This window comes from Camelus dromedarius, chromosome 5 (genome assembly GCF_036321535.1).
Source record: "Camelus dromedarius isolate mCamDro1 chromosome 5, mCamDro1.pat, whole genome shotgun sequence".
In the NCBI taxonomy this organism is placed as follows: Eukaryota; Metazoa; Chordata; class Mammalia; order Artiodactyla; family Camelidae; genus Camelus; species Camelus dromedarius.
Window position 1 is genome coordinate 14326867 of NC_087440.1, and position 25253 is coordinate 14352119.

A 25253-nucleotide genomic window follows, 5' to 3' on the forward strand; every position below is an offset into this window, starting at 1 on the left:
TCTGATAAAATGTGCATGTTTTTGTAAGAAGGAAGATTAGCTTTATTTCTTTATGTTTTCCAGGGTAACTTAAAAGCTTGCTATTGGGGAAATTTCATAAAAGAGTGAATAGTATAATGAAAGTCTGTGGGTCTGTCATCCAGTTTCAATAGTTATCAACTCATAACCAACCTCGTGTCGTATATATTCCCATCCTTTCCACCCCCTCCCATTCTCAATCCTGTATGGATTTATTTTGAAGCAAACCCAGCACATCATTTCATCTGTAAATATTGCAACATGTATCTCTAAAAAATAAGGACTATTTTAAAAACATAATGCATACCATTGTTACAACACACAGCAAATTTTTTTTCAAAATTTTATTAATAATCAAATACTCAGTGTTCAGATTTCCCTGGTTGTCTCATAAAATCGTATACAGTTGAATTGTTTGAATCAAGATCCAAATGATACAATACAAATATATTGTAATATGTCTATTTTGATCCGTGTTTAGTTTACGTACCAACCCCACCACCCCAATTCATTTATTAAAGAAATCAGAATGTCCTGTAGTTTCTTGAATTTTGGATTTTGCTGGTTGTGTCCCTGTTGTTCCGTTACTCGGAATCCTAGTAGTATGTATAGTAAAGGGAATACACATGTTTGATTCTTCCTCTTTATTTACCAGTTTTCAAAATAATAGCTTGGTTTCCTAGCATCCTACAAAGGTGACCAACTAACTTTTATTTTTTTCAAGATTGTTTTGAATTCACAGATTCAGATGGATTTATGTTCTAATCCATTGCAGTTTATTATTATGGATGCTCAGATTATCTCCACTTTAACCAGTGGGAGCCTCTTCAAGTTCTTGAATGTTTTTGACATTATTCTTTGATAATTTCTTTAGAGACCACAGCCTGGGCACAGGGATCCTCGTTGCTACAGGTTTGGTCATCGTTTCTAGGCTGTTTCAGTGAATGGAGCTAGGACATTTTTTTTTCCCCCTGAGATACATGTTTTGACATTGAAATTTCTAATTCAAATACAGAGTGTAGGGCTCTTTCTCCTGAAATTTCAAATTTATGTTTTATAATGAAAAGCTTGGATTCCTATGACATCAACATAATTCTATGCTATTTTTTGTATATATAATTGTTTCAGAATAATGATGCAGATATTTTTCATAACATGGTTACTGAGAACAGTTTAACCTTTTTTTGACTGATACTCAGTCAAATTACTTATTTTAAAGTCACTTCATAGTTCCCCTGTGTGATTTTCCTACCAACTTGATACAAAGAATCATTTGTTTAATTTTGCTTTTGCTTTTCTGTGAATTTTTAAAAATTAACTTTCTTTTAAAATGATACAAAATGTTGACATCGTTTTGAAATATACATAAAATCAAGGTATTTTCAGAGAAATCTAGCCTCTTTTCTGATCTCTCTACCCTATTTTCCCCCCTTTTTAGGGAACCAATTAAAAAAAATTGTGTGTTCTCCTTCCATTTAAAAGATATGAGAGAGTGAGAGAATGTGTGTGTGTGTGTATATATTCCCTCTTCACTTTCTTAGATGAAAGGTAGTTTACTATATATACTTTTTTGCACCTTATCTTACTTTATATATTCTGGATATTACTCCATAGCATAATAGAGGGAAATTCTTTTTATTTCAGATGTATTACGTGGATGTACACAGTTTAACTAGTCCTGGGTTAATATTTAAGTATCCTTTATTTTGAGGAAACGCCAACGCACTTTATTCTTTTGTACAAATTAATTTATAAGTACAAATTAACAATACCTTGTGGTTGTATCTGTTTGATTTCTGTAGTTACCGTCAAATCTTGTAACCCAGTGGTTTTTAGTTTCTACAACTACCTTCGAACTCATCCTTTGCTTATTCGGAGAAACCTTGCTTCCCCGGAAGGAACTTTGGCAACTGTAGGTCTCAAAACGGAGAAGAACTTTGTGGATAAAATTAACCTCATAGAAAGAAAATTATTCTTTACCACAGCAAATGCTCATTTTAAAGTTGGATGCCCTGTTTTAGCCTTGGAAGTACTCTCCAAAATTCCCAAAGTTACCAAAGTATCTGCCTTACCTTCAAAAAATGATCAGCCTGACTTTGTTTCTAAGAAGACGGGTGACATACCTTCAGAATCAAAACCTCTGAGGGATGGCGATACGAGTTCTGGCATTGATTGGTCAGATGTAACCCCATCACAGTTTGACTGGAGTCAGCCGGTAGTAAAAGTTGATGAGGAACCTCTTCGTCTTGACTGGGGTGAAGAGCATGATAGTGCCTTAGAAGAAGAAGACGAAGATGCTGCCGGTTTAGTAATGAAAAGTGTGGATGCCAGGGAGAAAGGCAGACCAGAAAGTCTGAAAGCCTCAGACCCTGATGTGTTACCAACTCCTCAGGAGGAGGATTGTCTTGAAGGGGATGCTGAAGTTGATGTGATTGCTGAACAGCTAAAATTCAGAGCTTGTCTGAAGATCCTTATGACTGAGCTAAGAACACTGGCTACAGGTTATGAAGTAGATGGAGGGAAGCTCAGATTTCAACTCTATAACTGGCTTGAAAAGGAAATTGCTGCCTTGCATGAGATTTGTAATCATGAGTCAGTTATTAAAGAATATGCCAGTAAAGCGTATTCCAAAGTCGAAAGTGATCTCCTGGGTCAGCAAGAGATAGTGGACAAACCAGATATCGGTTCCTACGAACGGCACCAGATAGAAAGACGGAGACTGCAGGCTAAACGAGAGCATGCGGAAAGACGGAAGTTGTGGTTGCAGAAGAACCAAGATCTCTTGCGGGTGTTCCTTAGTTACTGCAGCCTTCATGGAGCCCAGGGCGGTGGCCTGGCCTCAGTAAGGATGGAACTCAAGTTTTTGCTACAAGAATCACAGCAGGTATGAACTTCACTTTTGTTTACAGTCTTGGTTATTTTATTACAGTAACTCTTTCATCATTTATAGCTATAAAGCTCTTTTTACTAGTTAGTCTTAATATGGTCAGCTCCTCTTTTCATAGGAGGCCATGTTTACACTCTGCTTGGGTCTTTTTTGATTGAAATTCTGGTAATTAGGAGGAGCCCAAAAGCCTGAGTGCATAGCTGTCAAACATCTTGACATCTGCAACCAGCATAGTACCTGGTACACAGAGAATGTTTGTAGGATGAACGAACAAGAACATCAACATACTGCTTTTATTCAGATATTTACTGCCAGTATTTTAATCATGTAGCTGTTCATTGCTTTTTTTGTCCTTCATTTTAAGTGCTTTGAAAAAAAACAATCTATCACTCACAGGAAACGACAGTGAAGCAGCTCCAGTCTCCGCTGCCCCTGCCTACCACCCTGCCTCTGCTTTCAGCAAGTATTGCTGCCACGAAAACGGTCATCGCTAATCCTGTGTTGTACTTAAATAACCACATCCATGATATACTTTATACCATTGTTCAGATGAAAACACCACCTCATCCCAGTACTGAAGATGTGAAGGTAACGTGCAGTGTGTGGTCATTTGGTATTGTAGACGCTGAGAAGGTAAATACGTTCTGCTTGTCTTCCCCGTTGAACTTAGAAGAAACATTTTAAAGTACTCTTATTTGCTACCTTCTCAGTCTGATCAGTTCAAGACTACTTGTCCAGTGACTGTAGTTTGAAAGTAATCATTCTTGAGATTCTGCCATTTACAACAATGTGGATGGACCTAGGGAGTATTATGCTTAGTGAAGTAAGTCAGACAGAAAGATAAATGCTTTATGTTATTACTTATATGTGGAATCTTAAAAATAAAACTAACATGTAACAGACTCACAGATGCGGAGAACAAACTAGTGGTTTACCAGTGGGAAGAAAGAGGAAAGGGAGGAGGGGCAAGATCAGGGTATGGAATTAAGAGATGCATACTTCCAAGTATAAAATAGATAAACAATAAGGATACATTTTATAGCACAGGGAAATATAGCCACTATTTTGTAATAACTTTCAAGGGAATATAATCTATAAAAATATTGAATCACTATGCTGTATATCTGAAACTAACATAATATAAATCAATAATACTTCAATTAAAAAAGAAAAATAAGCATTTTTCTTACTTCTGGAAAAGTTATTGTCTTCCTTTAAGGTAGGCAAATACTTTTTTTTTTAACATTTTTTATTGATTTATAATAATTTTACAATGTTGTGTCAAATTCCAGTGTAGAGCACAATTTTTCAGTTATACATGAATATACATATATTCATTGTTACTTTTTTTTCGCTGTGAGCTACCATAAGATCTTGTATATATTTCCCTGTGTTATACAGCATAATCTTGTTTATCTATTCTACGTTTTGAAATCCCAGTCTATCCCTTCCCATCCCCTGCCCCCTTGGCAACTGCAAGTTTGTATTCTATGTCTATCAGTCTGTTTCTGTTTTCTGTTTATGTTTTTTTTTGTTTTTTTTTTTAGATTCCACATATGAGTGATCTCATATGGTATTTTTCTTTCTCTTTCTGGCTTACTTCACTTAGAATGACATTCTCCAGGAACATCCATGTTGCTGCAAATGGCGTTATGTTGTCGGTTTTTATGGCTGAGTAGTATTCCATTATATAAATATACCACAGCTTCTTTATCCAGTTATCTGTTGATGGACATTTAAGCTGTTTCCATGTCAGCACTACTGGAAATAGTGCTGCTATGAACATTGGGGTGCAGGTGTCATTTTGAAGTAGGGTTCCTTCTGGATATATGCCCAGGAGCGGAATTCCTGGGTCATGTGGTAAGTCTATTCCTAGTCTTTTGAGGAGTCTCCATACTGTTTTCCACAGTGGCTGTATCAAACTGCATTCCCACCAGCAGTATAGGAGGGTTCCCTTTTCTTCACAGCCTCTCCAGCATTTGTCATTTGTGGATTTTTGAATGATGGCCATTCTGACTGGTGTGAGGTGATACCTCATTGTCGTTTTGATTTGCACTTTCTGATAATTAGTGATATTGAACATTTTTTCATGTGCCTATTGATCATTTGCATTTCTTCCTTGGAGAATTGCTTGTTTAGGTCTACTGCCCATTTTTGGATTGGGTTGTTTATTTTTTTCTTATTGAGTCGTATGAGCTGCTTATATATTCTGGAGATCAAGCCTTTGTCGGTTTCACTTGCAAAAATTTTCTCCCATTCCGTAGGTTGTCGTTTTGTTTTACTTAAGATTTCCTTTGCTGTGCAGAAGCTTGTAAGTTTCATTAGGTCCCATTTGTTTATTCTTGCTTTTATTTCTATTGCTTGAGTAGACTGTCCTAGGAGAACATTTTTGAGATGCATATCAGGTAATGTTTTGCCTATATTTTCTTCTAGGAGGTTTATTGTATCTTGTCTTATGTTTAAGTCTTTGATCCATTTTGAGTTTATTTTTGTGTATGGTGTAAGGGAGTGTTCTAGCTCCATTGATTTACATGCTGCTGTCCAGTTTTCCCAACACCATTTGCTGAAAAGAGCAAATACTGTTTTTGGTAATGAAATTAACTTTTTAGACAGTATTCTAAAGCCAAATATTCCTCTGGATTCTCCATTCCACTTAAATGAATCATTAAGTAGAAGTATTTATAACTATTTGTTTATATGGCAAGATACTGTGAAAATATGTTTGGGGCATATCTTTTAGAGAGCCGTGATTGATCAGAAATAGCTCCGGAGAAAGTACCCTCGTTACTGTTTCCCCGATGATTGTGTTTTGTTGCAGGCTGTGCAGTCGGTTTGGGGCCATTAGAGTTTTGGCAGAGTTACTGCCCCACATTAAAACTATATCCTGCTTCGGACATTGTGCTGTGCACCAGAAACTGACACATTGTAACTGACCGTACTTCAATTAAAACAATTTGGCCCCAGACAAAACAACAACAAAACTATATCCTATGCTGGAAACAGTGGGTAGATTCTAAGGATCGCGAGGGAGTGTGACGGGATCTGGAGAGTTGATCAGACTTCCCTACATGTATCTGTGCTATGCTTTTTCTAATTCCAGTGGCTGATGTCATTTCAGATCCCCAACAGTTTTATTTTTTTCTTTCTTTGGCTTGAAAGACACATTCGATTTCTGGTAGTACATTCTTCTGAAGGACCCAAGATTTACTGGTCACATCAGTCTATTAGAGCATAGCATGAATGAACCTGTGTCAGTATTTTAGCAGAGATTACTTAAATTATTTGATAGGTGGATATGGAAATGCAGAAAATGCACTAAATGCATGTAAGCTGTAAGTAATTTAAAAGTCATCCCAGCAATTTGGACAAGCTTTCAAAAAGTATGAAACTATTTCTAAGATCCCTTCACATTTTAAAAGTTTATGAGTCTCAAAATGTTGATTCAGTATGGCATTTTAGGATGATTTTTATATTATAGTGATAATTTTTAAACTTTCTGAATTTAAAATTCTAAGACCACGCTACTTCTAAGTACTAAGTAGATTATTTGCTTTCTGGAAAATTAACCATTTTACACAGTGATCGATACATTTTCTAAATATTTAATTCACTCGTATTGATAAGAGCAAGTCTTTATTTTCATCAAGAGGAATTTCATAAGAGTTTAATAAAAGCTCTGAAAATTCTATGCTTATTTTGGTTCTGTTTTTTTTTGAGTATTCATATTTAAGCTAGCCATTAGCGGGCCAGGACAGTCCCCGCACTGTGAACGTTGGCACTTTACTCAGGGCCTGCTGAACGGCAGGCTCACAGTAATAAATATTTGATAAAGATATGTGTGAATCAGTTAGCTTTTTTGTGGGCATGCATATTAAACTGAGTGAGTGTTATTTTAGAAGTTTTAAGGTAGCGTTAGTCTCACAGAGGATCTAGTCTTATTTATGGTATTACTAGTTTTTTGAGTATTTTCCAATTTTTAAGATATTACTGTTATGTAGGGATATTAGTACACAATGTAATTGTGGCTGTTTTGGTTTTAGGTGCACACACTTCATTCACTTGCAGCATCTCTTTCTGCGTCAATTTACCAAGCACTATGTGACAGTCACAGCTACAGGTAAAAAAAAAAAAAAAAAAAAAAAAGAAATCACCCCAAATAGTATTAATACAGCAAAAACATTAAACTGTTCCAGAGTTATTTTAAGGTTCTGTTTCCTAGGGACTGAAAAGTCCTGAAATACGACTGCCATGTATACTTTAATAGATGAGAATGAGAAATAAAATAATTCTTTGTTTAGTTAGGCTATCACCTAGTAATAACAGAGACATATAGAAATGACAAATCGTAAAGAAAAATGATCATCCCCATGTTTTTTGTTTTTAAGAAAAGAGGTGTTCACTATCCAAAATAATTTATAATAGTGAAGCTTTCTAATTTTTCTTCCCCCTTAGGAACTATTCCTTTTAGCATCAGATTCTGTTTGGTTTTCAGTTGAAAGAGGAAAAACTTTTGAAAAATGACAAAGTACATTCCTAATACTGAATTATTAAAATCAGGTTTACTTACCCACTTCTGTGTAATATAAAAGTCTCAAGAAGTGATACCAGTTGGAAGTAATGTTTTGAATTTTTATAAATGTCTAATCACCTTCATTAATGTATACTTTGCATTTTAATGACTGGGGCAGTTTAAGTAGTAAGAAATTGAATCAGAGACGTGACCTAGATTTAAATGAATTATATTAGTAAATGAAAAGTTTGTAACATAAATAGAATCACATTAAATTTATATTAAACATACGTCTAGATTTTCTTCTTGTAAATTCAGCAACCTCTTGTGGGAAGATTTATTACTGAATAAGGAATTACTCTCTCAAAGTGGCCTGTACTCTGACGTTAGCCTAGTAAGGTCATGCATGTAACTAACTCCAAAAACTTGGAAATGTAAATTAGAAAAAAAAAAAGAGCTTATTTAGTTGACTGTGGTCATCTTAATGATCAAAGACAACTTGTTTGATGTCAGTCACTGGTTAAAATGGTGCCAAATGAGAATCCAGATGAATTTTGTTGAAATGTTTATTTTCTGGGTCTTTGGCTGTGATGAACTCTTCAGGGAGTCAGCTCTACTTTCTGCTTTTGTATTTCCCTCACTCCATAAAGATAAGGAAAGTAAATATTTAGGCACATTTTGGCTTTAGGATTAGGTATTTCTAAAATCGGATTTTTCGGATTTTTAGTTCATATTTTAATCCCATGTTAAGCTTGCACAACTTTGCACAACTAAGAAATGCCACAAAATAATACCCTGAAATTTTCTGTCTGATACATCCTAGTACCAGCAGAAGTCTCCTTATGGCAGACTTTTTTTTTTTAAATAATAGTGAATATAGACAAGGTTTTCAAGTATTACAGCATCTGGAAAAGACTTTAGAGACTAAGTGTCATGCCCAAGTAGAAAATCTGGTATTTTGTTTTAAAAAACTATCAATAAATATTTATAACTAATTTATTAAAGAACTTTCTGAAATAACTTTTTATTAGGATAGTGAATTCAGTTTTAAGCATTTTGTTTTCACTACAGTCATCTAAAATAAATAAAATAAATGCGTAGAAAGTACGACTGCTTATTACCTCTGTCGGGATGATACGTAACTGAACCTTAATTGTTTTAGCAGTCAAACAGAAGGAAACCAGTTTACAGGAATGGCTTATCAAGGACTTCTTTTAAGTGATCGTCGAAGACTGAGGACAGAAAGCATTGAAGAACACGCAACACCAAATTCCTCTCCTGCTCAATGGCCTGGTGAGAATTTAAGGTTTTTTTTTTTTTTTTTTTAAACCTTCTGTTTGTCCACTCCTTTTTAAACAGCTACTGACTGATTTCTTGATTATTGTTGTTTGTGAATTTGGTGAATACGTTTTTATTTGTTTGTTTTTGATGATGTTTTCTGCTACAGATTAGGATTTCTTACGTACTATAATGTTGTCTAAAGATCCAGAAAGTTAAGGCTTCAAAAACCAGCTGTGTTGACCAGCATAAAAAAACAGGGTTTAAACATCCTTCACAAGGGTGAGCACGTTGTCTTCCTTAACCTTAGACTTTCTGAATTAGAGTCTTAGAGAGCCAGTCTCACAGGGATTCCTCTCCCAGGTGTGTCAGGACGCAGTTATTCTCAAGAGCGTCGGTGTATGTCAGGTAGGAGTGACCACGGCGTGGCCCTTCGGTCCTGGTGCCTGCCAGTTCTCCCCTTCCTCCGGGTAGCTCTTCCTCATTCTCCACATCATTACTTCAGACCTTCTTCACTCTCTTACTAGCCTTTCCTGGTCCGCTACGTCCTTTAATTCTTACTCCGAGGTTACATGTTAATGGTCATCGTGAAGAGGGGCAGTGGAGGAAGTGACAGGCTCAAATAAAATTCATTTGTGCATCAGCTTCTCAAAACATAATTGTTTCTGTTTTAACTTCCTATTGAAATAATTTCACTTACAGAAGTTTCAAAAATGGTACAAAGAAAAAAAAATCAACAACAACAACAACAAAATGGTACACAGAATTTGTGTGTAACCTTCCCCCAGACTCCCCAAACGTTGACATTTTATCATTCAGTTTTCATCTCTCTCTCGCTTAGCGTGTCTGTGTGTATATTGTATCCTTTTTTCTGAAGTAGTTGAGGGTAAGTTGCAGATAGGATGCAACTTTACATTTTAATATATCAGTTTGTCTTTTCCAAAACAGACATTCTCTTACATAACCATAGCAGTTACCAAATTCAGCATCTTAATATTGATACGATCCTGTTCTCTCATCTATAGATTTTTTGAAAATTTCACCTGTTGTCCCGCTATTGTCTTCCGTGTAACATTTACTTGTGTTGTGTCTTGTGTCTCCTCTAATACGTAGTCCTTCTTTCTGTGTCTCTCATGACTGTGACACTTGTCAAGAGCACTAGCCAGTTATTTTTCAGAATGTCCCTTCAGTTGGGTTTTTCTGATGTCCTCTTAGCGTTAGGTTCAGGTTTTGTACTCTTAGGGACACCACAGTAGAGGCTTCGCGCTCTCTCACTGTGAAGTGTCAGGAGGCACATGACGCCACTGGGTCCCATTACTGGTGCCGCTGGCTTTGATCACTTGGGACAGTAGTTTCTGCCAGATTTTTCCTTTGTAAAGTTGCTTTCTTTCCCTTTGCAATTAATGAGTATCTTTTGAAGAGAATGCTTGACACTGTGTGAAATACAATACTTTTACCCCCTAATTTTAGCATCCAGTGATGACGTGGCCTGAATCAGATGTGACTGTGGGGGTTACTAGACGGTGGTTTCCTATCATTCCTTCTACTTCCTAGCTGAAGTTGTCTCGGGAAGAGCATTCTCTTCTCCCCCTTTCATTTATTTACTCATTTCTTTATTATATCAGTACACCTCAGTGAATTCTTACTTTATTCTATGGGCTATAAAGCATTCTGTCATGTATTTTGTTGCTCAAATATATACACACACATATACATACGTATATATATACAAACACACATACATATATATATTTTTCGTATAATATATAGATACATAATTTTGCTTAAATTGCAAACTTGGGTTTTTTTCCTTCGGAGTGTTATGCTGACAGACTTCTTGTTCTATACCCTTACAGGTGTGAGTTCACTTATTAACCTCCTCAGTTCAGCCCAAGATGAAGACCAGCCAAAACTGAACATTTTGTTGTGTGAAGCTGTTGTTGCCGTGTACTTAAGTTTGCTAATACACGCTCTTGCCACCAATTCCTCCAATGAATTGTTTCGACTTGCAGCCCACCCATTAAACAATCGAATGTGGGCTGCTGTTTTTGGAGGAGGTGTGAAACTTGTAGTGAAACCTCAGAGACAATCAGAAAGTGTTTCGGGTAAGGTGAATTTGATAATAATGTATGTAAATGTAAATAGTTTCCAGTGTTAAAGTTTTTTTTAATGTTTTAAGAATTTTTATTTTGAAAATCAGTGATATTTAAAGTATAAACACTCTTGTTAGGATAGTAAGTAATTAAATTCATGTTACAATAAAAATACAGTTTAACATTTTTTGATAAACCAGGACAAATTTGAGGAGGATAAAAAAGAAAAAAGGAAAGGTGAAGGTAAGTGAGGAGACCGTGTTAAGGAGTGAGGTCCTGGAAAAGGATAGTTTTCAATTAGAGAAGGAAGGTTTAAATAGACCCTCACAATCATCACAGAGCATCCCAGCAGCTGGCTTCTGATTAAGTTTGTGGTCTTGGACAAGAAGGCTGTTCCAATCACGCACATGGTTTTTTTTATTCCTTTTTCTTTCCTTTTTTTTTCCTTATGGACTAGAGTATATTTTTTAGCCCACTTTTTAAGATGGTAGGATGATAAGATGAAGACTGATGGCATAGGGAAGTTTCCCACTGTGGTGCTGCAACACGGAAGTGATCTTCATTCATCTTTAGAAGTGGCCTGATTACAGATGAGGGGTCAGTGGCACAGAGGGTTTAATTGGCACAGGTTCTAACCTGTGTCCTCACTGCCCACGAGGGAATCAAATGAATAGGTTCCCACGTAAGTCAGAGTGAGGGAGGCGATCTCACCAACCCCCACTGCTTCCACTCCCATTCCATGTGGGTGGCTCTTAATCTTCATCTTCCTACCTGGTTGTAGTGCACTATAAATTTGAAAGTCATCCCCCACCCCTGGCCAATCACTTCTTTTCTCTTCCTGAGTTTTCTGTTATTTTTTCGCAGTAATTCATCTATCAAGTCATGATGCTTAAACCTCTGGGTACCCATTCAGGGTTGCATCCACTTACACCTACTGTATGCCAGGCAGTGTTCTGGGCTTTGAGGATATGGGAGTGAACACAACAGACAAATTAACAAATAATATTCCAGGTGTGATAAGAACTACGATAAAAATAAAACAGAGTGAATGGAAAGAGAATGATGAGGGAAAGGGGAAGGGAACAACTAGTTAGGGTGATCAGAAGACACATTTCTGATTAAGTAGCATTTGAGCAGAGTCCTAGGGAAGTCAGGATCAGATCGTGCACTGGGGCCAGAGCATTTCAGGCAGATGGAGCAGGGAGTGCAAAGGGCGTGAGGCAGGACTGAGTCTGACCCTTTCCAGGAACTACAGTGGAGGCCAGAATGGCCATTGTAAGCCAGGGTAGTGTGGGCAGAGAGGAGGCAAGGGAAGTAACTGGGGGCAAGGCCAGCTAGGGATTCATGGATCGTGTAAAAACTGTCACTGTTGCTCTAAAGAAAGATAGGAAACCACTAGAGGGTTTTAAGCAGAGGAATGATAGAATCTGATTTAGGTTTTCAAAAGCCCCACTGTAGCACTGTGTGGAGAACAGACCATGTGAAAGAGGAAAAGTAGGGTCCCCGTGTGGGAGGCTCTTGAAATAGCCCACTTAAAAGATCTTGTGGGTTACCATCAAGAATGAATGGGTAGACTGCCCTAGGAGAATGTTGCTAAGATTTATGACACATTGTAATTGACTGTACTTCAATTAAAAGAAAATGAACAAAATGTGGTATAAACATACAATGGAGTGTACTTCAGCTATAAAAAGGAATGAAGTGCTAACACATGCTATAACCAGCATGCACCTCAAAACTACGCAGAGTGAAAGAAGCCAGACCCATTTATGTGAAGTGTTGAGGGTAAGTCCACCCACAGGGACAGGCAGCATATTGGAGGTTGCCGCGGGTTAGAGGGAGGAAGGACCGGGGAGTGACTGCTTTGTGGGGTTGGGGTTTCCTTTGGGGCAGTGAGGATGCTGTGGAGCTGGATTGCAGGTGGTGGTCGCACAACAATGTGAATGTACCAAATGCCGCTGAGTTGTACAGTTTAAAAATGGTTAATGTTATGTAAATTTCACCTCAATTAAAAAAAGATACAAGTGTTTTAGCCTAGGGTGTTAGTGATGGACAGAGTAAAAAGTGGTCACACCCATCAAAGAGAAGTTGAGATAGAATTACTATTTTTTATGATGGGGAGTCTCAGGAGAGGACCAGGTTGACTTCTCTCTGGCTCTCCCATAGCCAGTGTTTGCAGAATCCTTTTGGTATTTCTTTTATGTATTTCTTGTATCTAACTCTTCCTCTCTGTCTTTACCACCCACCATACTAGTTGAGGCTCTTATGTCAGATCGTCCCACCTTCCTCTCTAATTGATCGTGCAAACGATACCTCATCATGTGACTAGTTCAAGACACTTGCATGGCAGTTGCTCTCAGGATAAGCTCCCAGCTTCCTATCCACAGGCTAGTCCCAGCCTGACTCCAGACTGTGGTTGTTACTCCCCTCCCTGAAGCCTGTCTAGCAAAAGCAGTTTACTCCTCATTTCACCAAACCTTTGGTCATTTATTTCTGACGTCCCTTCCTCGTTTCGCAGTGAGCTTCTGCTTTTCTTTTAAGGCATGCTTTATACCCCACATGTTTACTCAGTGAATCTTTCTTGAACAACATAGCCAGAAATAATCACTCAGGCACTCTCTTAATTACTTACTGAGTATACCATTTATTTAATACGTTGTATATAGAATTACTTTGATCTGTATTCTATCTAACATATAGGCTGCTTCATTGCATATTATTCTTTTATGCTCTATTTGCATCTCTGCCGTGATTGCTGGAAAACTGATGCAGTAACTGAAAAGTTTAGATGGACAGATGTAAGTAAGACTGAAGTCTAAACATGGCAAGAGTAGGGAGAAAAGAAAGCTTAACTTTTTGAATTAATAATGGAAAAATAAATGTGAGTTTTTTTCCTGCCTTCACTCAGCACCTCCTGTTCCTTCTGAAGACATCGATAAACACCGCAGGAGGTTTAACATGCGGATGCTGGTACCTGGAAGGCCTGTAAAGGATGCTACCCCACCACCAGTGCCTGCAGAAAGGCCATCTTACAAAGAAAAATTTATTCCTCCAGAACTTAGTATGTGGGATTATTTTGTTGCAAAGGTAAGGGGGGTGAGGAATGGAGGCTTTATGTGTGTTTTATCAACTCTTGTGTTCATATCACCTGGGTACGATGGGGCAGCTTCTGGGTCGGATCACCATAGTTTAGACATTTAATCTCTCGAGTTCAGAGACTGCATAGTCATTCAGGAATGACCAGATACTTGATATGGATGAGACAAATTAAAATCATATGGGGCTTAGGTATAAACCAGAAGTCAGTTTATTAACATGTAATCAGCATCATCCTTTTCTAGGCACCAGAATACTTGTATTTACCATCTAGGTTCCCATCTTCTGATTGTCAGTGGTTCCCTTGGCCAGCATGGAACCAGAGTGGAAGGAGATGGATGGACATTTGAGTTTCACCAGACCATGAACAGTTTTGTGAGGCCCCATGATGTATCTGTTTCTCCAAAGCAGAGAAGACTCTGCAGATCAGAGCACTCATGAAGACTCGATCGGTCACGGTCCTGCTTCACCCCGTGCTGGGTGTGTGCTTTACTGCGCTTTGTTCTTTTAAGCTCATCACCTCCTATCGATAGGTTTCCCTCTTTACATGTGTTCACACTGTTGTCACCTTGCTATGTGTAAGGGAATACATGTCCCGTCACGCCTCCTCCCATTTAAAATTTGTGTGAGAGCACATCTTAGAGTTCTTCTGGTGCTGGTCTCTCTCTGTTTTTGGTCAGCTAAGCTGATCTTTAAAAAGTCTTTCAAGGTGAGTTTTGAAGGTTGATTTTTGTTACCTAAAAAGTTTGGTCAGGCTCGTGGTTCTCAAAGTGTGGCCCCAGAACTACCAGTGCCAGCGTCACCTGGGAGCTTGTGAGAAATGCGAGTTCTGGAGTCGCACCTCAGACCCACCAATTCAGAGACCCTGGGAGGGGGAGCAACAGTCTGTGTTTTAGCAAGCCCCCCAGGTGACTCCGATATATGCTGAAGTTTGAGGGCCTCTGAGTTAGGCAAATATGAGTGCAGATTTCTGGGTTTACACTCTGTCAGGATTCTACTTTATACTTCCCGTGATGATTCTGGCTTACTCCGTGAGGCTACTGATTGGGTCATGTATAATTGTATTTAGCTAATCAACCAGGGAATTAATAAAGTACTCTTAAAAATATATCAGCAGTACCCTCTTCCACCTTTCTAATTTGAAAATTTTCTTTCTCATGAAATCTCATTGCATCATTAATGTGAATGATAACATTTGCGATGATAATGTACCAGCTTCATTTTTTTTTTAAAAAAATGTTTCTTCCTGATTAATACAAAGTTTTGTAAATTTGAAAGAGGCAAAAACGTATGAAGAAGGAAAATAGCACTCATCTACCCAAAGGTAACTGTTAGCACTTGGGCAAATGTGATTCTTTTATCCTCAGATTTTTAAAAAATACATAATTGGACTCGTATATTTGATTTTTTCAGTTGACATTACAAGATAAATTATTTATCACACCATTAACAATGTATCATAGCTGTCAAAAAAACCTTTATTATGGAAATTCAAACATACACAGAAGTGCAGATAATAGCACATGAATCCTCATCTAGCTTCAAAAATTATCAGCTCAGTGACAGTCTTATTTCATTTATAGTTTTTCCCACTCCACAGATTGTTCGGAAGCAAACCCAAATATTATGAAATTTCATTAATAAGTATTTCACTATTTTTTTTTAAAGAAGGATTTTGAACAGAAACACTTTCTCTCTCATGTACACACACACTACATATATACACACACACAATATTCCTTAATATCAAGTATCCAGAGCATTCACATTTTCCCCAATTATATGTTAAATATTTTTGAACAACTGGTTTGTTAAATTAGGATCCAAAATAAGATAGATAGATAGATATCCCCTAAGTTTCTTTTAATCTATGGGTTCCACCTTCATCTCACTTTGTTGAATTCACCCTCTATTTGCCCCTAAATTTGTCCTTTAAAATGGCTCGGTGGCTTTTGCTGATGGCATCCCCATGTTTTGTTCTGAACATGTTCCTCTGATTCCTGTTTTTCTGTAAAGTGAAAGTTCAGCTTAGAGGCTTTATTGAGTTCCGTTCTGACTGGACAGAAGGGGAGTGCAGGGCTGCCACACTGGTGGTTTTGTGTATTTCCACCAGGAGGCACTCTTCCTGTGATCTTGGTTGATGATCTTTGCCTAAATACCATTATTTTAACGGGAATTTAAAAATTGTGATAACAGTATCCTCACATTTATTCTTCATTTATTTGCTGGAATACTTTCCGTCATCAGCCTGTTTGGTTACCCTGAAGTACATTTCGAAAGGGAAAGACAAAATGAATAAATTCTTTGCTTTTTGTACCAGTTCTCAAAGTGATGAGTTGATTGTCTAACATCCTTCAGAGGAGGCCAGTGAGTTTTGTTTTGTTACTAGTTTTGTTATGATCTTATGGATTTAAACATATTTTATGTGTTTTAATCCACGGCAGTAATTCTTATGGATGCTCAGATGATCCCATGTTTGCCAATGAGAGCCTTTTTCAGTTGGCTCCTGAATCTTTTTAAGAGCTATTCCAGTAATCTTTGAGTTTCTTTTCTTTCTAGTTTGAGTTATTCTAGGCTAATCTTGCACACTTCCTGCCCGCACTGGGAACAACCATTCCTCCAAAGAACCTGGTTCCTTTTTGTGGGGAATGATAATTAGAAACCATAAGTGGGTATTTGGGTTTGTCACTGTTTCTAGGTACATATCATTTCTAATGACCAAATGACTATTCAGTTTGATGAATGTACTATGGTTTACATAACTGTTTGCCTATCAGGTATTTGCTGTATAAATTTTTTTATTTTTATCAATAATGCTGAGGTTAATATCTTTTTAGATAAGCCTGTTCACATTCTGATTATTTCATTAAGAAGTGTTGGGTCAAAGGCTTTTGATAACTATCTCCAGATTACTGTCCAGGTTACTGATCAATACTCTCTTGAGAATAGTGAGTGTACATCTGACTTTTACGCTAATTAAGTCTTTCTTTTTCATTTTTGTTAAGTTGATAGATTAAATAATTTTTATTTCCTATTAGTGACATAAAAAATGTTAATGAACTTACTGCCATTAGGTTTTCTGTTTTAAGAATTGACTTTCATGTTCTTAACTTAATTATTGGAATTTTAATATTTTTCCTTACTTTTAATGAACTCTGTGTTAAGGATATCAGCAGTTTGTCTTCTTTGTTTTTTGAATTTGAGATGAGCTCTTTAATCCTGTTTCAAGCATTCTCAGGTAACAAAGATGAAATCTGCATCCTTTAGAAGCAGTTTATCTTACTTGTGGTGCTTTTTCCAGTTTGTTATATGCCTTTTAATTTTATGATGTTTTTGACACACAGAAGTTCAGGAAAGTTTATTTAGTCATGCCTGTCCATACTTTTAAAAAATGATTTGTTACATTGTTTTTAAGCAGAGAAAGTCCTTTCCATTAATATTTACTTCTATTTCCTCCTCCTCCTTTGTTTACTCCTGCTGTTTCTCCTCCTTCTTTTAAACTTGTAACTCTAAGTTTTACCTCTCTTGTTTACGTAGAATACAGTGAGGGGCAGGCTTCGTTGCCCTCTTTATCGTCTGTCCCCACACATGTACTATCTGTCCTTTCCTCCCAACGATGGATGACGTTATTATCTTTGTCATATATTAATTTCTTATTTGTATACTGTTCTTGGCCTACGTTTTTCCACTGATTAATTGCTAGACTGCACTTCTTTTAATTATTTATTTTAATATCTACTAAGAAATGGTGTCTTTCACTTTTAAAAGATTTCTCAGCTAATCTTACCTGTTTTTTCCTTCCCTGTGAACTTTATACTCATTATCAAGTTTAAAAAAAAGATTTTTACTGTAATTACTTAAAACCCATAAATTAAAGATTCAGTTTTTACATGTTTCAGTCTCCTTATTTATGCTTTTGGAAGGATTTATAATTTCCTTCTCTATAGCTCTTACAGTTTTCATAAAGTTTTTCCTTTAACATATTTTTCAGTGCACCTTTTTTCTCTAGACTTTTTGAACTAATTATTGCCAATATATAAGGAATATAAGTCTTATAATATAAGGAATATGTAAGGAATATAAGTCATATAATATATAAGACTTGATTTTTAAAAAATACTTGTGTTGTATCTAGCTACTCAATTATTTTGTTGACTCAGAGTTTTAGTGTGTTTCCTTGACTTTTCTAGGTCTAGTATCATTTTTTGAAAGAAAATTTTTATGTAGGATGACACCATTTGAAATATTCAGTGTTAAGTTGGTACAGAAATTAACCCCATTATACATTTAAAAATAACTGTGTGTTTTACTGCAGCCATTTCTCCCCTTGTCTGAGAGCGGTGTTATATATGATTCGGATGAAAGCATTCATAGCGATGAGGAAGAAGATGATGCTTTTTTTTCAGATACTCAGATACAGGAGCACCAAGACCCAAACTCCTACAGGTAAATAAGGCTTTTCTCCTTTTCTTTTTGCCTTTTATTTTGTAGAAAATCCTGATACTACTAGTTTTAAGTAACATTATCATCATGAATTTACACAAGACCTGACTTAAGTTTTCAGGTTAGGAATTCTGTACCTTTGCGGTAAATTCTTAGATAGTAGAGTATTTCTTTCACATTCAGTTTCAAAGACTAGCTGGCACAAACATTTTTAGTGGGAAAAATACATAATTTATTGAGGTGCTATTAGGGTTCCATGTGACTTTGTGGTAAGCCTCTCTTCATTAGGTAATTTTCAGATATTGCAAGTGTAACATTGTTGCATGTCTTTTATTTTCAGAGACTACACAGGTACGATTTTCTAATGTAAGTTGCTGGAGGAAAACAGCTTTTCTTCTGGTTGGGAGATGGGGCTAGGCCGTTGACAGAGATCATCACTATGCTTCTCTCATGACTTTATTTTTCAATTAAGGAGAATTTTTTTTTTGTCCCTTTTTGAACAGCTGGGCTCTTCTACATTTGGCAGTGGTTAAGCTAGCACTGCACAATGTCAGGAATTTCTTTCCCATTGCTGGATTGGAATTCTCTGGTAAGTTTGGAATTTGAAAATTAATGTTATTAAATACATCAAATTATCTTCAAGTTTCTCATTATAAAATCCATACAAAGAAACATTGGGTACTAAAAAAGAAAATACCGCATTGGTGATGTTATGAAGTCTAGTTTATTTTAGGCTCTAGTCTGTGGTTTTCATTCATCTGGCAAGAATCACTGTCTACCTAGAAGGCTGGAAAAAAAAAAAAAGGCAGGGAACCAGCCTGGAGAAGCTAGACATTTTCTCAGCTCATTTTAGAGAGGTGGTCTTCTGTTTTGTTCAAAGCATTGGGAATCCAAATGGTGTTAGATTAACATTTTCAGATTTATTTATATTTTTGGAAATTCTGGCTCTAATCGTTTGGATTTTGTAAATAAATGGTGATGGTCATTTATAATCAAAATAAAATGTCGTGTTCTCTTCCATTGTAGAGTTGCCTGTAACATCACCATTAGGTATTGCTGTGATTAAAAACTTGGAGAATTGGGAACAGATTTTGCAAGAGAAAATGGATCAGTTTGAAGGTCCCCCTCCCAACTACATCAACACATATCCAGCTGACCTTTCAGTAGGGGCTGGACCAGCTATTCTTCGAAATAAAGCGATGCTAGAACCTGAAAATACTCCATTCAAGTACGAATGCTCCTTTAACGCTGATAGGACTGTAGCTTGGTTTAACTTTTCTGGAAGACAGTTTGGCAAAGTAATATGCCAACAGCATTCAAAACATAACTTTGAACTTGTAGTCCTGTTTTTAGCAGTATATGCTAAGGAAAACATCAGAAATCTGGATAGAAAATTATTTTTCCCGTATTACCTGTATTTTGATAGACATATTAATTTTATCATCAGGAAAAAAAACCTTTATTGTATTTCTATCATCAGTTTAAGAACTCTTGTAGAAATGTTTTGGGATAATAATCTACATATGCAAACACGGTGCTACTGACCTCTTGTCAGTAATTTAGTACTAAACACATTAGGGTTTTTATTGATGTTTTTAACCTTCTACCTGTCTGGCCATAATTAAGAGTATTGCTCATACCCTTGAAAGAGCAAGGCTTTTTATTTTTACCCTGTTAGACTGTTAAAAATGAACTGTGTGACTTTATATTCACTGGTGATATGTTGTAACCAACAGAGCCAACATAAAGTATAATTTAAAAAGAGAATAGGAGCTTCATTCGACTCTAAGCCCAACCTGTGCATTCAAAGAACTTGTAATTAGAGAATTAATTGCTAGATGAAGGAATGATTTTTTAGAACTAAAAATTGGAAGTGAAATAAACTATGAAATTTTGTTGAGCTTAAGGCTGCATCTTCTTTGCAGTAATGGAGGTTTTAAAAAAAATCTGCAAATAATGAGACATTTTCTATAGACTAAGATAGTATGATATGTTAATTTTTTTTTTTTTTTTAAACCAGATCCCGGGATTCCTCTGCACTTCCAGTCAAACGACTTTGGCATTTCCTTGTAAAACAAGAAGTCCTTCAAGAGACATTTATTAGATATATTTTCACTAAGAAAAGAAAGCAGAGTGAGGTATTTAAAAAAAATCTATCTTGTAATTTTTTTTAACTTTTTTTATTGAGTTATAGTCATTTTACAATTTTGTGTCAAATCCAGTATCTTGTAATCTTTGTTTAGTTTTCATGAACATTTCTAATGAAGCCAGTGCTTGATTTATTTGAAATTTACTTTTGGTTAGAACTTACTATCTTTCATACATCATAGGTAATAATTTACCAAACTACAAAGAACTTTTTGTTAATGGAGGTACTGGGTATTGAACCCAGGTCCTTGTGCATGCTAAGCATGTGTTCTACCGCTGAGCTATACCCTCCCCTTGATAATTTTTTTAAGATAAAAACTTATAGTTTTTATTTCATAACAGTGAAACAACATAGGTCCCTTGATAAATCCTGTATAATCAAGTAAAGTGGGTACCTCCTTTATCGTATTTGCCATTGGGCTTTTACATGTAATAAGATTGTGATGGATGGTTTGGGGAATTTAATGTATAAACGAGTATACTCTATGTTACGATTCTCTAAATATCGTTTAATTGAAAATACAGCATAAACCTTTGAAAACATTTTTATTTATTTAGCATTTAGAAACGGACAGGATAAACTGTAGGAGCACCAAATTCAGGATAATTTTGTGAGAGAGATTAAATTACAGAAATACCAAATACAAGGTGAAGGAAGTTTGCTTTTACACAGTAAGGAAGAGATTCTACATTGCGTGGTGGTTTTTAAGCTAAATATGTTAGCGATGTAATGCCACACAGGGTTCAAGAAGAATCAGAAATTTGGGAGAGAGTCACTTTAGAACTTAAAATGATCTCTTCGTTGTAAAATGAGGGGTGCACAGATCTAGACCGTTTTAGTCCATTTGGCTGTTTAATGAGGTAGCGGGCAGCTTGGAGAGTGATCAGGGTAGTGTCAGATGTGATTACAAATTTGGCAAGAAAATCTATGAGCAAACAAAAATGAATTCTATTTCACTTAGGAAAGTGAAAACTGAGAGGGACGGTCTACACGGCTGTTTCCCCAGGCAGAACACGGGACTGCTTCTCAAATTCCCCCCACGCCTAGGGCAGCAGAACCTCCTGGCTCGTTCTCTTCGCTAGTCACCCGCCTGCCTGGATGGGCATTGTGGTCAGTCCCTGCGAACAGCCATTTGTTTTTTCTGAGGATTTAAAAATTAGAAGAAATTAGAGGAATGAACTTTAGGGATTCTTTTGTGTCTTATAAGCTTTTTTGATAACAAGAGATCTTGATGGTATTGAAATGATTGATGTAGGGTTTCCTAGGGGAGTCATAGAGCCAAACTCATTTCCTCTTTCATCTAATCCATTCTTTGCTGCTTTTCCTATAGTGCTGCTGAGCCCAAATCCCATAAAATAAGACACAGAAATCTAAGAAATAGATTTAAAATAAAAGATACTTGCTCAGTGAGAGCTGTTAACTCAGAGAGAGCCAGTTCATTGAAGGATCAATTTTCTGAGTGTTAGGTCTTCAAATTATTAAACATAGTGATTTCTTGAAAATAGGCTTTAATTATTCATAAGGTTTATAGCAGTTTTGCTTCATTGGATCATCAGAGCCTCCGAGTGCTGGGGGAAGCCAGGTCTAGGTTGCATGGACCCTCAGGCTGTTGTCTTGCCCTCCAGGATCTGCTCTTTCCTTCCTGGCTTCCCTCTTCCTTTAAGCCTCTGCCCTGTTCTGCCCCTTCTCTCCCCTATTGATGCCCCTTCCTTGATCGCTGTGCTCTGGGATCAGCAGCACAAGCTGTGTGTTCTCTTTTTCTGCCAGCAGAGGCTCTCCATGCACAGGCAAGTGGGACAGATAAACTGAACATTTCTTAAAATGCTCTGTTAAGCATTGGTTGGCTCTAGGGAAGGGAAGCAGTGGCTGGGAGTTTGGATGGAAGGAAGAATTTTTACCATGTATTCTTTTGTAGCTTGAGAGTTTTAAATCGTTGAATGAGATTAGTATCTTGTTCAGGCCATCCCATAGAACTTTCTGTGATAATGGAAATAGTCACCAGCCACATGTGGTTATTGAGCACTTGCAATGTGGCTAGTGTGACTGAGGGACTGAATTTTTTATTTTGTTTAAATAGCCACACGTGGTTATCAGCTACTGTATTGAATAGAACAGATCTCCTGATAAAAGGTTTACATGTAGGAAAAAAAATTATGAAAAAAAATGTTAAAGCTGGTAAGACAAAATAAAAATTGGTCACTTAGTTCAAAAATACGCAAAATTTAAAAAAACTGCTCAGCCAATACGAGTGTTTTATCTTTTTAAATTATTAAATAAGATATTGATGATCAACAAATTTGGTAAATTCAGTGAATTGATCAATTAGTAAAATTGGCCAAATTCTAAGAATGCTAAAACGTTGGCTAATTTTTAAAAATTACTTAATAAAAATGAAATTCTGAGAAATGCTGAAATTTTAGATATGTTCATAAGAAGGTGCTTTCACTCATTGAATGTGTTAGAGAAGAACAGTCCACAAAACAGGTTTTTGCGAAGAGGACAAATGTGGCAGACTTCGCCACCGGTGGTTTAGGGCAAGTGGTTCTTTGGCAGCGTGGCTCCTGCCGAGCGGGGCCGTGCACAGCCCTTCACCGTCCGCCGCAGGCTGTCGCTGACCGCGTGGAGCACTGGGCCCTTTTGGCTGAAAGAGGAGCAGGCATTTCAGGAGGTGTTAGGAGGAATGTATTGCTCTGATCAAACCTTCAGAGGCTTCCACAGCAGAGCAAAAACACTACTTCTGATCGTAGCCATCCCCATTGGCCCTGCCATCAACCGGGAGCAAGTTATTTGTGAGCGTTCTTTGCTGTGCCGCATGTCGTCAAACACTGACTTACACGGAGAAAAATCGTACGATTATATGTAGTTAGTGGTTGACGTGACTCCTAACCCCTGAATCTCTCTGCACGGATATATTCCTTGTAAGTAAGAGTGAAAAATCATCAGTGCTTCCAATCTGTGTTCAGAAAAAAGTAAGTTTTTTTTAATTTAAAATAAACCCTCATTGGGGAAGAATCTATGTAGGATGCATCTGCTCGTACACGTAGGTTTTATTTTTTGAGATGACAGTTTAAGTTAGAGCTTTAAGTCGCATAACGGATATACAAATACTGAATTTTTATTTTGAAATTGCTTTTATGTATGTAACAGTCATGCTACTTTTGCTTGTTTTGCTTTGTGTTGTGTTTTATCCGATGACATCACATTTAACTTAGTTTAATTTCTTTCTTGATTTTGTGCTTTTAGATTCATTTTTAAGGCTTGCAAATTCATTTTTGCCGTCTTTAAGTGATGCAGCGACAGTTTCAGTTTGAAAATTTTCATTCTTTTTGTGATTTCGTTTCATGCATGTGTTTTGTGTTTGTGACGGTGTGGTGTTACTTAGTCTATAGAAGAACATGTGGAGCAGGTCAAACAAAACTGCGTAGCAGAAGATTGCCACGTCAAGGTAGTGTTCCGCGCTCCTCTGTCCAGCTCATTCTCTAAGGTTCAAGGAGCTAACCCCTCAGCTCTGATACTAACCAGCCCTGCCCTGCTGGCTCACCAGTCAGAGTGCTCGCTGCCCGCACACACCTCAGTGGCACAGGGTAGGAGATGCTCTGCCGTGTCCGGCTTGATCTTTCTTGCCGTTGGGCCTTCTCCTTGCTTCCTGTTCCATCCTCACTTCTGCCCCTTGCCCCCATCTGTTCTTAAACATGATCCTCATCTTTCCTTCCTGTCCCCTTTGACTCGAAGCGTTATTACTTCCTCTCATCAGTCTCCTCCATTCCTAACTGTTCTTCTGTCCAACTTCTTACTCCCATCTCATCACCCTTATTTAAAAATGTTCACTTTCTTATGTGACCCCTTTGTCTTTCTATGTTTTTTTCCTCTAGTCTGTGCCTCCTAATCTGTACACCTTCTTACTGCAGTATCTTTGCACTTTTGGAAGAGATAAAAGAGACACATGCCTGTTACAAATACTAGTGAAAATTATGCTAGCTATCTTTTGTGACAGCTACTCAGTCTCCTGTAATAAACATGGAAATATTTATAATTGGGGTGAATACAGGGCATCGGAGAATTTAAACTAATTCCAAAGCTAATTTTCAACACACTAAATTTACTGGGACTTTTTTTCTTGCTGCTGCTGCTGCTACATTTTCTTCTTGTCCTTCCTTTAAATTTTGTGGGATGCTCTTATCTCTATACAGAGCCGTGCTGCGGCATCTACAGCCTCTGACAAATGTCTTGCAGGTCGAAGCGGATCTGGGCTATCCGGGTGGAAAGGCGAAAATCATCCATAAGGAATCGGATATGATCATGGCGTTTTCTGTTAATAAGGTGAAATCTTTAGTCATTATAAAGAATGTGATACTTTGTTTTAGTGAAATTGCTTAAATTATTGACTCTGCCTTTGCTTTACAGGCAAACTGTAACGAAATTGTTTTGGCTTCAACACATGATGTACAAGAACTCGATGTAACTTCTCTCCTGGCCTGTCAGTCATATATATGGATTGGGGAGGAATATGACAGAGAATCCAAAAGGTTTGTTTGCCTTCTGTCATCAATTTTAAATGTAGTTTTCTTCAAAAAGGACCAATTAAATGGATATGCACGTGATTTGAATGACCTTGAAAAGTGTACGTATCTCTGTCTTCATTTGGTAAGGACACAGACATAACTGGTTGAGCTGCCAAGAAAAGGCGCTGCTTACATCAGTGAACAGGTTACTCGTACTTCTTCTGTTAGACCCTGAACTGTTCGGAGTGTTTGAGTCAGAACTCAACATCCAAGCCTA

The 25253-nt window shown here is 37.1% G+C and overlaps 1 protein-coding gene across 9 annotated transcripts in view; it reads left to right on the forward strand.

The window, feature by feature from the left end:
* The window catches only part of DMXL2 (Dmx like 2), a 132333-nt gene that overhangs the window by 94636 nt on the left and 12444 nt on the right, over nucleotides 1-25253 (forward strand). For 2 of the 9 annotated variants that reach the window (XM_031453059.2, XM_064485598.1), the window contains 13 exons: nucleotides 1821-2902; nucleotides 3302-3493; nucleotides 6946-7022; nucleotides 8578-8708; nucleotides 10550-10798; nucleotides 13695-13873; nucleotides 18198-18328; nucleotides 18829-18914; nucleotides 19352-19553; nucleotides 20346-20463; nucleotides 23857-23919; nucleotides 24708-24794; nucleotides 24879-25000. In XM_031453059.2, the coding sequence (XP_031308919.1) occupies nucleotides 1821-2902; nucleotides 3302-3493; nucleotides 6946-7022; nucleotides 8578-8708; nucleotides 10550-10798; nucleotides 13695-13873; nucleotides 18198-18328; nucleotides 18829-18914; nucleotides 19352-19553; nucleotides 20346-20463; nucleotides 23857-23919; nucleotides 24708-24794; nucleotides 24879-25000 (2719 nt within the window). Of the gene's footprint in view, nucleotides 1-1820; nucleotides 2903-3301; nucleotides 3494-6945; nucleotides 7023-8577; nucleotides 8709-10549; nucleotides 10799-13694; nucleotides 13874-14127; nucleotides 14363-18197; nucleotides 18329-18828; nucleotides 18915-19351; nucleotides 19554-20345; nucleotides 20464-23856; nucleotides 23920-24707; nucleotides 24795-24878; nucleotides 25001-25253 lie in introns of those variants that run through there. The other 7 variants (XM_031453060.2, XM_031453061.2, XM_031453062.2 and 4 more) reach the window with 7 other exon arrangements.